Source organism: Trichosurus vulpecula (assembly GCF_011100635.1).
Source record: "Trichosurus vulpecula isolate mTriVul1 chromosome X unlocalized genomic scaffold, mTriVul1.pri SUPER_X_unloc_1, whole genome shotgun sequence".
Classification (NCBI taxonomy): Eukaryota; Metazoa; Chordata; class Mammalia; order Diprotodontia; family Phalangeridae; genus Trichosurus; species Trichosurus vulpecula.
In genome coordinates, this window is record NW_023494377.1 from 6,394,471 (window position 1) to 6,407,613 (window position 13,143).

General features: G+C 47.3%; 1 protein-coding gene across 1 annotated transcript in view; it reads right to left on the reverse strand.

The window, feature by feature from the left end:
- Positions 1 to 13,143, reverse strand: part of LOC118833036 (maestro heat-like repeat family member 5) — a 138,403-nt gene that overhangs the window by 39,835 nt on the left and 85,425 nt on the right. Inside the window, exons 15-21 of the mRNA XM_036740429.1 lie at positions 8,453 to 8,607; positions 7,950 to 8,094; positions 5,914 to 6,107; positions 4,091 to 4,228; positions 3,314 to 3,428; positions 2,916 to 3,059; positions 2,574 to 2,750 (exon numbers count right to left, since the gene is read on the reverse strand). Of these exons, the coding sequence (XP_036596324.1) occupies positions 2,574 to 2,750; positions 2,916 to 3,059; positions 3,314 to 3,428; positions 4,091 to 4,228; positions 5,914 to 6,107; positions 7,950 to 8,094; positions 8,453 to 8,607 (1,068 nt within the window). The remainder of the gene's footprint in view (positions 1 to 2,573; positions 2,751 to 2,915; positions 3,060 to 3,313; positions 3,429 to 4,090; positions 4,229 to 5,913; positions 6,108 to 7,949; positions 8,095 to 8,452; positions 8,608 to 13,143) is intronic.

Here is a 13,143-nt window from a genome sequence, read left to right on the forward strand (position 1 = left end):
ATTTTGTCTTTGCAGCCCTAGTGCCTGGCACATGTTGTTCAGTTGTTCAGTTGTGTCTGACTCTACATGACCCCATGGACATTGTCCTTGTGGTTTCCTTGGCAAAGATACTGGAGTGGTTTACCATTTCCTTTTCCAGTATGTTCCCATTTTACAGATAAGCAGCTGAGGCAAATAGGAATCAAGTGACTTGCTTGGGGTCACACAGCTAGTAAGTGTCTGAGGCCATATTTGTACTCAGATCTTTCTGACTCCAGGCCCAGTACTCTATCCACTGCAGCGCCATCTAGCTGCCTGGCTGTTACGGCAATCAGACTTTTTGCCATTCTTCCCTTTTGGGATGCTAAGAGTATCAAGTGCCCTCTTTGCTTGAGTCAGTGGGAAACCTTTTGCTGTCTTTGTTTTGGAGTATTTCTCAGCTATTTCTCACCACTGAGGCAATCAGTGTGATGTGATACTGGGGATGGGGAACTTTCACACACCCAGCCTGGGTGAGATCAGAGCCCTCAGGGCTCCAAACAGGATATAATTGAAGGGAACTTGGTGTTTGACTTTTGGGGCTCACTCATGGAAGGAGTGTTGAGACTCTGGGCAAGCCGTTTTAACTGCCCCACCCCCCAGGCTTTGCTAACCTAGACTCCTTGGTTCTTCTCTGGTAACTATGTATTGTCATTTGATCAGACAAGGTCTGTCTGTTGATGTTTGTAATTTCTATTTGTATTTGCCTTGAAGTTCAGGGGGCTGATCTTTTCCCCCCAAACTAAGTGAATGATATATGTATGTTTGATTAAACTGAGATTGTTAATCCCTTAAAGTTGCTTTCCTTAGAAAAGCAGATCAAAGAACCTGTGATGGCAGCCCATCTGTGTGCTGGTTGTTGTTGGTCTTACACAGCCACAGTAGCTGCTAGCCACATTGTTGATACACTGGCATATAATAGGTGCTTAATAAATACTCACTGAATTAAATTGGATGGGTAGGTTAGTGTACACTAACATATTGTGACCTCTACATACATACATATAGCCTCTTACTATGGCAGAGGGGATAGAGGCGCCACCTCAGGACTGTGATTTCTAGTCTTACTTCTGACATATACTGGCTGTGGGACCCTGGGGGCAAGTCATATAACCTCTCAGTGCCCCTAATCAACTCTCTAAGATTCTAAGGTTCTGACCTGCATTTCTCAAGGGAGTTTCCTTCATAAGACATGACATCATAGGTCCAGTCCCCCTGTGCTAGGCATTGGTAATTCAAAGGCAAAATGAAACTGTCCCTTCCCTCAGATTGCTTACAGATGCCTCTGTTCAAGCTCATCTCCCCCCATAGACACATACCCGGAAGCACATACATCATCAACTAGAAATGCATGAGGCAGGGCTAGAAGGCGTGCAAAGGACTGCACAGGCCCACCCAGCTATATCCTGTTGTATCCCCAAGCACATCACCACACCCATCCACTTATGTATGACCCCCCCCCCACTCCCAAGCACATATCCACAGACAGACAATACCAGAATCATCCCTGAGGAATTCATCCATCATGCACATGCTCCCATAAGCACTAACAGACATACCCTCAGGCACACAACCTCATCCCCCACCCCTACATACACAACCTCACACACACACATACACACACACATAACCTTACACACACACACACAACCTCACACACACATTCACATACAACCTCACCCATACACACACACATACACACCTCACCCACACACGTACAACCTCGAGCACTTGCTCACATACACACACACACACACACACCTCACCCATACACACATACCTCACACACACACAACCTCACACACACATTCACATACAACCTCACCCATACACACAACATATACACACCTCACCCATATACACACGCAACCTCGCACACACACATACACAAAATCTCACCCACACACATACAACCTTGCGCACTTGCTCACATACACACACACACACATACATACAACCTCACCCACACACACCTCACACACATGCACACACACATGCTCACATGGTTGCTGTATCACTTCGTACTTGTATTAGGATGTTGGACTTAATCATACTTGGAGTCTTTGAGCTCATCTACTCCAACCCCCTCAATTGGCAAAAGGGCAAACAAGGTTACCAAGGGATTTGCCCAAGGTCACATGACCAGGATCCAGAAAAGCTGGCAGCTGGACTCAGGACACTGGATTTGGAATCAAGAAGACCCAGGTTCAAATTCTGCCTCAGATACTTACTGATCATATGACTCTGGACAAGTCATTTAACCATTCTGTGCCTCAGTTTCCTCATCTACAAAATGACTGGTTGCACTCAGCTTCTTTCAAGCTCTAAATCAAGGAGCTGAAGATGCTCTTGACTCTTTCCAGGCCTAAGTCTTCTTTTGTATATGTGTCCTGTCTCCTCAAACAGACCATATGCAAACTGAGGCCAAGGCCCATGCTGGCAGCTGCTTTCCTAATAGTGCCCCAACCCACTCTCCACCATATTCCTGTGCAATCACCTGCATCCACACAATCACAGCACACTAACACACACCCACGCCCACACTCAAAGCTCACATCATCGAAGAATGGTCTCAGGCTGAGGGCAATATCCACGCTGAAGGGGTCAACACTCTGTTTGCCTAGCTGGTAGAGCACATTGGACATGGTACACAGGCTGGCTATGATCACCTTCTCTCTGGGGTCATAGAGAGCATCCAGGAGGGCCGGTAGCTGGGCCTGCAGCAGGCTAGCCTGGGGAAAGGACAGGGAAAGCAGTGACTGAGGAGGCAGCCAAGTAGACAGTGGCAAAGGAGCTCATTTGCCCTCTGGTCCTTTGAGGGTTGGCATGGCGTCATGCCTTCCTAGCTAGGGGGTGGCATGGCTTTCCAGCTAGGGGTGCAGGGTGGGGACATTTACCTTTTCAGGGCTGCAGATGATGCTGCTGAAGCAATGGAAGGTGACCACTTGTACCACCAAGCTGGGGTCTCTCATGCCTTTGCGTAGATGGGCGAAGATCGTCCTTTGTGTCAGCATCTTTGATATCAGCGGGCTCCGCAAGAACTGGGAAAGCCAGCCCAGGTGGCTTTTGGCTTCTCTCTCTCTCTCCCAAGGGGCAGATGCCAGGGAGGGGGAGGGAGCATCTCATCCAGCTTGGACTGCACTCTCCACCATCCCTGACTAGTGGTCACCAGCCTCTGCTCGAAGAGGAGCCACTACTTACTGAGGCAGCTTGGTGTACTTTGGGCCCCTCTGCCCTGGGACAGAGGGGAACTGGAGGTGGGAGTGCCGGAGGGGGTGGGGGGAACATTTCTCACCTCTGTGAAGAAGATCATGGCCACTGTTCTCTGCCTCTCCTCCTTGTTATGGAACATGGATATGCAGTGACGCATGATCCCAGGGATGTGGGGGCAGCTGTATTCCACCATGGCCCTGGGGCAGGAAAGAGTGAGCAGAAGGAAGCCCACCCCCCAGGGCAGGACTGTCTGCCTCCACCCCCAGCCAGAGGTCAATGTGGGACTGGAGCAAGAGCTCAGGGATCCCAAGCCCTGGGTTCAAATCCTGCCTCGGACACTCCTGACCTAGATGGCCTCAGTCTCTTCACCTGGGTTGATCTTGTGCCCTGTCTGGGGTCCCAGGGGAGGGAGAGGTTGCCCTTGGGCCTTAGTCATCAGACTTACGCTGGCAGAAGAACCCTCCCATTTGTTCAACAAGGCAGACTGGTCAGTGTGGCAAGACTCTAGGGGTGGCTGCTGCTGAGGGGTGCCATCCCTGACCCCACCCCTAGAGGGGCCTTCACAGATAGGCTGAATAGCCTCTCTCTGAGAACATTTGTAGCTGAACAGGCAGGATCTTGTCCAACCTATGGCAAGCTCTCCTCTCTCCCCGAATTGGGCCTGAGCTTTGGGGAGACCCTCTTCTGTGGCAGGCCTCTCTCCCTAGATCCCTTTTGGGGCAGACCCTTCTCCCCAGACCCATGAACACTCCTCCCATCCCCTAGACCTTGTTTTCTGGTTCTGAACTTGGGGCAAACCTCCTTCTGTGGCAGACTGCCTCAACCCCAACAAAGTAGGAAGGAAAGTCAGACAGAGTACCTGGCGAGCATACAGACACCCTGGCAGAAGGATTTGGGTGCCACCAGCTGGGCCCAGGCATCTTGGAGCTCCAGGTAAGCAAACTCCTGCCAGAGGTCATTCTTGGAGAGGAGGCTTTTCACGGCCTCCACTGAGGTACTATGGACAGAGCAGGGGCACTTCAGTCAGTGTCAGGCCCAGCCTCTCAGCCCCCATCCCCCCCTGGATGTTTAGTCCTACACTGGGTGTCTCCCCAGACTGGGAGAGACTTGGGGCATCTCTGGGAAGAACAGTTCCACCGGAAGCTTCATGGCTTCTTCCTCTGTAAGAGAGGGACAGCACTTGCAATGCTACCCCCAAAAGGCATGCCTAAAGAAAGCACTTTGGAATCCTTCAGCATAGTAGAAATGCTGTTTATTTTTACTGTTGCTATTAGGGGGATGGGAAGTAGGAGCGGGGGCTTTTATAGTCCTAGAGTTCCAGTTCCATCTCTCTCTCTCTTTCTGTCTCTCTCTCTCTCCTCTCCTCTGTCTCTATCTCTGGTGCCACCAGAAGGGACAGCACAGATAAGATGAAGCCCAGTCCCCTTCTTTTCACAGATGGGGAAACAGGCACAAAGGCACCAAGAAGGGTCAAAGCCATAGCATAAGTGACCTGTGTGACTGGGGGCCTTCTCTGAGGTAGTTACAGCTAGGTAGTTTAGTAGTTCAAGCACTGGGCCTGGAGTCAGGAAGACTCTAGTTCAAATTCAGCTTCAGTTACTTCCTAGCTGTGTGACACTGGGCAAGTCGCTTAACTGCGCTGTGCCTCAGTTTCCTCCTCTGTCAAGTGGGGATAATAATAGCATCCACCTTCCAGGGTTGTTGTGCAGATCAGGTGAGGTGATGTAAACCTTAGGGCACTATTAGAGTTACTCCTAGCATTAACATAATGATGTTATTCATGATTGCACAAGTATAAGCTATATCAGACTGCTTGCCACCGTGGGCAGGGGGGAGGGGAAGGGAGGGAGAGAGAAAAATGTGGACTGAAAAAATGAATGCTGAACACTATCTTTACATGTAATTGGAAAAAATAAAATACTATTTCTGAAAAAGTCATTGTTATTAATGGCATTAAAATGCCAACTATTATTATCATCATCATAATTATTCTTAGTGAGTAGCAGAGTAGGGTGAGGTATGTTCTGACTCTGAACCCGGTGCTCTTTACACTTTTCTGTCTATTCCAGAAGCAGAATCTGACACCCAGACAAGGTGAGTGACTTGTCACTTAGCAAGTTAGTATCAGAACCAGAGCTAGAATCACGTCTCCCCACTCCTCGCCCAAGGCTTTTTCCAATGCACAGGCCTGGCCACTGGCTAAGCACCAGGGAGTCCAAGGAGACAAATAGAGAACCTCTTTGGGTGAGCCTCAGTTTTCTCATCTGTGAAATGAAGGACAGAACTACGTAATCTCTTTTAGCTAAAATCCTCAGATCCTGCAAGTTTCAAGACCCAGTCCTGACAGCTACTAGTTGTGTGACCATGGGAAAATCCCTTTCCCTTTCCAAACCTCAGTTTCTCCATCTGTAAAAAAGGCAGGGTGACAAAGTTGGGCTAGGTGATCTATCTCTAAGGTCCCTTCTAGCTTTGGCTCCTAGGAAGCATGGGGCCTTCCCCATGCAGAGAGGGAATAGCTAAGGCCCGCCTCCCTGGACCCTTCTGCAATAGCTTGGCCTTCTCAAGGTAGGCCGGGCTGGCTGGAGGGATTGGTCCCAGCCTGAGGAGAAAGTGGCTGAGGCCCCTCCTTCCAATCTGCCAGACAGCGGACATCAACCCACTGGTTTCGCTGGTCTCACCTACCAGCTGGGGCTGGTGTTCATGGAAGGAAGGATGGTAAAGTCTTTGCCTATATAGGTGTAATCTTTATCCTGCAGGTTTAGCTCAAAGATATAATGGATCTGGGTGACCATGGAGAATAAGAACTGGGGAAAAGCTGTCTTCAGTGCATCTTGGTACTCAGGGACAAAGATTATCTCATATAGTATGTTCATGGCCTGGAAAAAAACAGAGAAGGGGGAGGTTTAATGAAGTCATATCATAGGTAGTGTTCAAAAAGCCCAGACTCTGAATACTGAGTTAAGGGCTGACCATTCCACAATAACTGGTGGGAAAACTGGAAGAAGAAATTAGATTTAGAGAAATATTTCATACCACATATCACAGTCAACTCAAAATGGATACATGGCTAGATATAAAAGGTCACAGAATAAACAAACGAGAGGGTCACAGAAGGAAATGCCTTTCACAACTATGGAGAAGGGAAGAGTTCCTGACAAAACAAGCAACAGAGAGAAACTTAGGAAACAAAATGGACAATTTTGATTATGTAAAATCAAAAAGGTTTTGCATAAACAGTCAATGCAGTTAGAAGGGAAACAGTTTACTGAGGATAGATATGTGCAGCAAGTTTTCTCTGATAAATGATGGATATTGAATATAAGGAATTATACACATGTAGGAGGACAAAAGCCATTCCTCAATAGATAAATGATCAGAGAATAGGAACAGGAAGTTCTGAAAAAAAAGAAAGGCAAGCTATCAATAAAAATATGTAAACAACACTCCAAATGGCTCTTAACAGAAGAAATGCACACAAAACAATTCTGAGGTTCTACCCCACTCCCATCAGACTTGCAAAAATTACAAAAAAAGATAATGACAATTGTTAGAGGGGGTATGGAAGGATGGAACAGTGCCCCCAAAGTCACTGAAGTATGGGTACCCTTTGACCCAGCACTTCTAGGCATATGCCCAACAAGTTCAAAGAAAGCAGGAAAGCAGGACTTATACACCCAAAAATATTCACAGCAGCGTATTCTGTTGTAGCAAATAGCTGGATACAAAGTGGGTGTTCATCAATCGGGGAGTAGCTGAACAAATTATGGTCTGTGAATATAATGGAATATTACTGTATTGTCAGAAATGAATAAAGGAACAGATTCAGAGAAACTTTGGAAGATTTGTACGAACTGATGCACTATGAAGTGAGTAGAAGCCTGAGAACAATTTATACAGTAACTACCACATTATGAAGGAAAACAATTTTGAAAAGACAGGACTCATGATCAATGTAATGCCCAACCGTGATTCCAAAGGGCTGATGATGAAAAATGTTACTCACCTCTTAAGAGAGAGGATGGACTCAAGATATCGAACGAGACACATTTTCAGAAACAGTCCCACGTATAGATGTATTTTCTTTGGCTATACTTACTTGTTACAAGGAAGAGCTTCCCCCACTCCTTTGAGGAGAAGAGAGTTATGGGGGAATGGAGCATAGCAAAAAAAAGAAAAGAAGAAATGTGTCTCTAATAAAATATACACAAAAGAGCAGGACATTCAGAAGGAGACAAACCAGTAACAATGTTGAAACCACTGAGTTAAATAGAATATGTACTTTAACTAACAAGCTGTATGTAATAGAGATTCACAGGATCATATAACAATCCTTCTTCTCTGTTCTTCTTTGCTCACATTTGTTAATGCTTGTCAATTCATAAACAAAGACGTTTGAAAAAAACAAAGAGGTTATAGGGAAAGGAAATTATTAGAGAGAGTGAAGACTGGGTTGGGAGCTAGGAGAGCAGGCTTCAATACAACTCATTTTAGAGGTGAGACCTAGGGAGAGGAAATGACTTGTCCATGGTCATGCAGGTCACTTAAGCACTAAGGCTCAGTTTCCTCATCTGTAAAATGGGGATAAGAATACATATGCCCTCATTACAGGGTTCTTGTGAGATGCTAATGGGATAAAGAAGTATGAGCTATTTATTGCCTGCTTCTTCCCCCAAGCCTTAAGCCCTGGAAGACAAAAAGAAGGGAAGATGGTAACTCACAGCCAGGGACTCTAAGTAAGCTTCCTTCAACTGGCTAGATTCCTCCAGGGAGGGTCTGTACTCCAGCTTCTGCAGCAGAAAGTGCAACACCTTAGGGCAGCTGCGAGGGTTGGATCCCACTGCTCTCCACAGTTCTATGATATCCCTGTGGAGCAGAAGTATGGCAGGGCCCAGTGGGCTCCCAGCCAAGACCGAGGGCCATGGCTGACCCCAGTCCAACCCAACAAGTTCCATGAGCATTGCTGTCCCTCCCACCACAGGAGGTCGTGACCATCCCACCCCTCTCCCATTTTCAAGCCGTCATCTTGGCTCCACCCCAAGGAACCTGTGCCCATCTCACCCTTCTCCCACAAGAGTCATCAGCCCAGGGCCAAGTCACCCTTGCCACCCCCTCTGCACTGCCCAAACTCTTCCGGAGGTGAGAACCATCCCTCACACCTCTAACCACTTTGCCTGTTCTCCTGGGCTCTTGCCTATCCCCAGGCTGCAGCTCAGCCCTATACCTGTTCATGGACATTGAGAATTCCAAGAATGCAAAGACAAGTTCCTGAGTATGGTGTGAGACCAGGAGACAGATAGCCCACAGGACAGTCTTCTTGACAGCCATGGTTTGAATAAGACTGAGCTGGAGGTAAATCCTCTTTCCAATTTCAGTTACCTGCATAGGGGCAAAGAGGGCTAAACCAAGGCCCCATCTCAATGGGCAGCCTGCAAACCCTGCTTAGCAAGTCTGCTGAGCTTCCCCACCTCCCCAAAGGCTCTTCCTCTGGAACAGCCATTGGCTCTTTTAGAAAACAGCTTCTGATAGAAAACAAAGCTCCAAACTTGGTTTCAGAAGCCAACTGTCAAACCTGCTGATCGCTAAGGATACTAGAGACTACAAATTTAATTCACATTTACACCCAGCTATTAAAGCAAAAAATCATGGGAGAGCCCCAACTCCAAAGGAAAAATTGGGGGGAGGGAGTTGGAAATAAGCTTTTATTCAAACTGAATGAGAAAACTGTATGGTGGATTAAGGAGAGATTATCAACGGTAACCGATAGTGAGTAAGGTATTGAAATCTACCTAAGTGATCATTGCTTTGAAAGTATGTGCTACAAAACTCTACCATTTAATGTTATGTTGGCTTTAACAAAATATTATAAGACAAACATGTTAATTCCTCAGTTGATTATGATTATGGAAAGCCTCTAAGCCATGAGGCTGACTCTAACTGCTGGCAAAATACCTGAAGATAGAAATAGGACCTTGGGCACCAAACTTGAAATCTTAAATCTGAAATGACAACAACAATGTGTGACCGTGGGCAAGTCCCTAGACCTTAGTTTCCTATAAAATGAGGGGATTGGGCTAGATGGCCTCTGAGGTACCTTCCCACTCTAGATCTAGTAGCCTACAGTAATGTCATTGTATGAGGCCAAGATCAACAGCCTTGTTTTCTACTCATCTCGGGGAATCAACGGGACTATAGTAAAAGATGGGGCATGCTTTTGCCACACTCAACCTACTATTTAAGGAACAAGGCAATCCTTTTACACCTCCCTAATCAACTCAGTCTCCCACTCACCACAGAGGCTCTTTCAAACCTTTTCACCCTTCCTCATGGCTCCCCTTCCCCCCACACTCTCAGAGGGGAACCTTGCCTCCAATTTCACTAAATAATTTGAGGTCATTTGATGAGAGCTCCCTCTTCTCCCCTCCTTGTCTTCATCCCACATCACCCTGAGGCCTTCAGCCACTCCTCTCCATCCTCACCCCTGTCACATATAAAGAGGTGGCCCTTCTCTTTGCCAAGGCAAAGCTGCTGTGTGCACAAGTGATCCCATTCCATCCTCCCCTCTCCAGCAGATTGTCCCCTCTATCATCTGTATTTTCACTCATTTTCAATCTCTCCCTGCTCACTGATTGCTTCCCTATTGCCTATAAGCATGCCCGTATCTCTTCCATCCTCAAAAAACCCCTCGCTTCATCCATCCCTGCTAGGTATCATCCCATATCTCTCCTTCATTTTGTGGCTAAATTCCTTGAGGATTCTTTTATGAAGGCAAACTAGGCCATCTTTTGCCTCATTTCTTACCTAGCCTTTAATCACTGAATGGGCATTGCCTCAGACAAACTGAGACCTGGGAAAGACCTTAGCTTAAAAAGGTCAAGGTCTCCCACTGCATCTGGGGCCATCACCAGTCATCTCTACCTGTCTTGCCACTGGACCCTGGAGGAGAGAGTGAGGCTGGTGATTCTGCCCAGCCCTGCCTCACTTAAATCCAATTCACTTGCAAGTCAAGACATCCCCCTCCTGATGTCATTGGTCCTCTTCCAGAATGAAGGATTGACAATAACAAACTCCTTGAGAAAGGCCATCTATAATAGATGCCTCCACTTCCTCTTCCTTTCATTCTCATTAAAAGGCCTCATATCATTCAGTGAAATTGGAGGCAAGGCTCTACAATCTGGCTTCTGACCTCATCATCCAGCCAAAACTGCTCTCTCCAACATCATCCATGATCTCTTAGTTGTCAAATCCAATGGCCTTTTCTCAGTCTTCATCCTTCTTGAACTCCCTAAAGCTTTTGACACGGTGGATCACTCTCTTCCTTGAAACTAATCTATCCTGGCTTTCCTCCCACATATCAGACCACTCCTTCTCAGTCTCCTTTGCTGGCCCATTGTTCAGGTTGTAACACATTAACTGTGGCCATGCCCCAAGGCTCTGTCTTGGGCCCTCTTCTCTTCTTCCGCTAGACGATTTCACTTGGTAACTTCATCAGTTCCCATGAATTCAACCATCTCTATGCTTCTGATTCTCAGATCCACTTATCCAGACTTAACCTCTCATAACCTCCAATCTAGTATTTGCAACTGCCTATTGGACATCTTGGACTAGATGCCCAAACCTGAACTCATCTTTTCTCCCCAAACGCTTCCCTCCTCTGAACTTCCCTATTATCGTCGAGGGCACCACCATCCTCCCGGTCACCCAACCTCTTACAGCCTAAGTGCCACCCTCAGTTCTTCCCTCTCTTTCATCCCTCCCTCATTCCATCCATTACCAAGTCCTATCAAGTCTGCCTACCTTCGTAAGGTCTTTCCTATGTACCTCCCACTCACCTCTGACACTGCCATCACCTCAAGTCTGGACTATGGCAGTAGTTGCTGGTGGGGCTGCCTGCCATAAGGTTCTCCCCACTCCAGTCCATCCTCCATTCAGCTATCAAATTGATCTTCCTGAAGCACAGATCTGACTATGTCTCCCCTCTCCCCCTATTCAATAAACTCCAGTGGCTCTCTATTGCCTCCAGAATCAAATATACAAGCCTCTGTTTGGTGTTCAAAGGCCTTCATAACTGGGCCCCTTCTTTCCTTTCTAGTCTTCTTCCACCTTACATCTCCCCCACCCCTACCCCCACCCTCACCCATTACCACAGATACTGTGATCCAATAACACTGGTCTCCTGGCTGTTTTTCACACAGACCCTCCATCTCTCAACTCCATGCATTTTCACTGGCTGTTCCTCACTCTCCCACCCCCCACCCCATGCCTGGGATATTCTCTGTGCTCACCTCCGCCTTCTGGATTCCCTGGCTTTTTTTACCAATCCCCACTAATATTCTCTCCCTCTCCTCTCCTCTTACGAAGGCAAAATAGGGACAATCTACACTACCTACTACACAGAATTCTTGCAAGGACTGTACTTTATAAATCTTAAAAGTGCTGAAAAAAATAAAATAAAAATTTTAAAGTATAGTGAGTTGAGTCAGAAAAATAATGTATACCATAACAGAACATTGTAAAGATGTTTGAAATCCTTCTGCTCTCTGATCCATGAAATGAGCAACTTTCATTCCAGAGAACAGAGCATGAAGGTGATCACCTCGGAGGTGATGGCCTCAAGATACAGAAGGAGCCCTGCTTTGGGACCGGCCCACCCTCCGAGTATCCTAGACAATGCTTAATTGTTACAAGGGTTTTCTTTTTCTTTTCTTTTTTTTCCATTGGGGGAGGGAGAGAGAAAATAAATGCTTGCTAATTGAAAAAATCAGAACATCAAACCCAATCAATCTTAAAATAAGGAGCAACATGAGCCATGATTTTGAGGCTGCCTCTGTTTACACAGGTGGAATTTTCCTTTGCAGTCCTCACATTTCCGCTCCACTTGGGGACTCTGGGGAACAGAAGGGAGAGGGGGGTGGGGAGGGGTTGGGAAGAAGTAACTAAAACTGCAAAGTGATGGGAGTGTCATTAATGGCCATACTGAGTTCAAAGCCCAGAGCCAACTGCTTGGTGGCATCATCTATGCCCCACATGGGAGAGAGACCACCCTGCCTGGCTGCCAAGCTGGAGAAAGACCACACGGACATTGCAACCCCACCCCCAGCCCCAGCCTCCCTCTGGCTTTTGGGCATCTGGGGATCAGAAGCCATGACCTGTGGGAACCCAGAACAATGGCTGGGGGGTGGGGGAGGCTGAGCAGAGATTCCCATCTTGGATCTGCTCTGAGTTTAATTAGTTCAGCAGGAGACAGAGGGTCAGGGGCCAGCTCGATCTTCTCTTGCCCTAGAATCTCACCCAGCACCCTGCAGTGCTGCTTTTGCCTGGCTGGGCTCCTACAGCACGCTCAATGCTCAGAGGGAAGGGGATGGATAGGCACCTCTAAGGAGGAGCTACAATGAATCTACTTTGTCCCTGATGTGGTTGCCTGGCCTGGCTTTCTATCTTGCAAGGTGTGTGGGGTGCAGCATATGTAGTGATCAGAACTCCCCCCACCCCCATCTATGTGTGAGCTTGTCTGGGATACAGCAAGAGCTGCTGCTGTTGGGGGGAAGTGTGGAACATTCTGGGAGGGAGGAGTCCATGGCCCCTCCACACCCCCAGCCACTTCCCAAATGGTCCAAAATGGAGAGTTTCTGAGCAGCTAACCCAGTAATGAGGGATGCTTCCAAAATGCTTATTGAATGGCTACATCCATCCTATCTCTGTGCCTCTGCATCCCCATCATGTAGCGCCAGCAAGGCTGTACACCAGCAGAGAGGCTGAATAAATGTTTGTTGTTCTCTACTGCTGGAGAAAGCATGACCCGGCCATGTGCCATTTTGGGACCTTGCCCGAATTTGTTTCTTGAATTCCAGGGAATGGAGGCTAGCACCACTGGAAGAGGTCAGGGCAAATGTTCAGAACTCTTTGGAGGGGAAG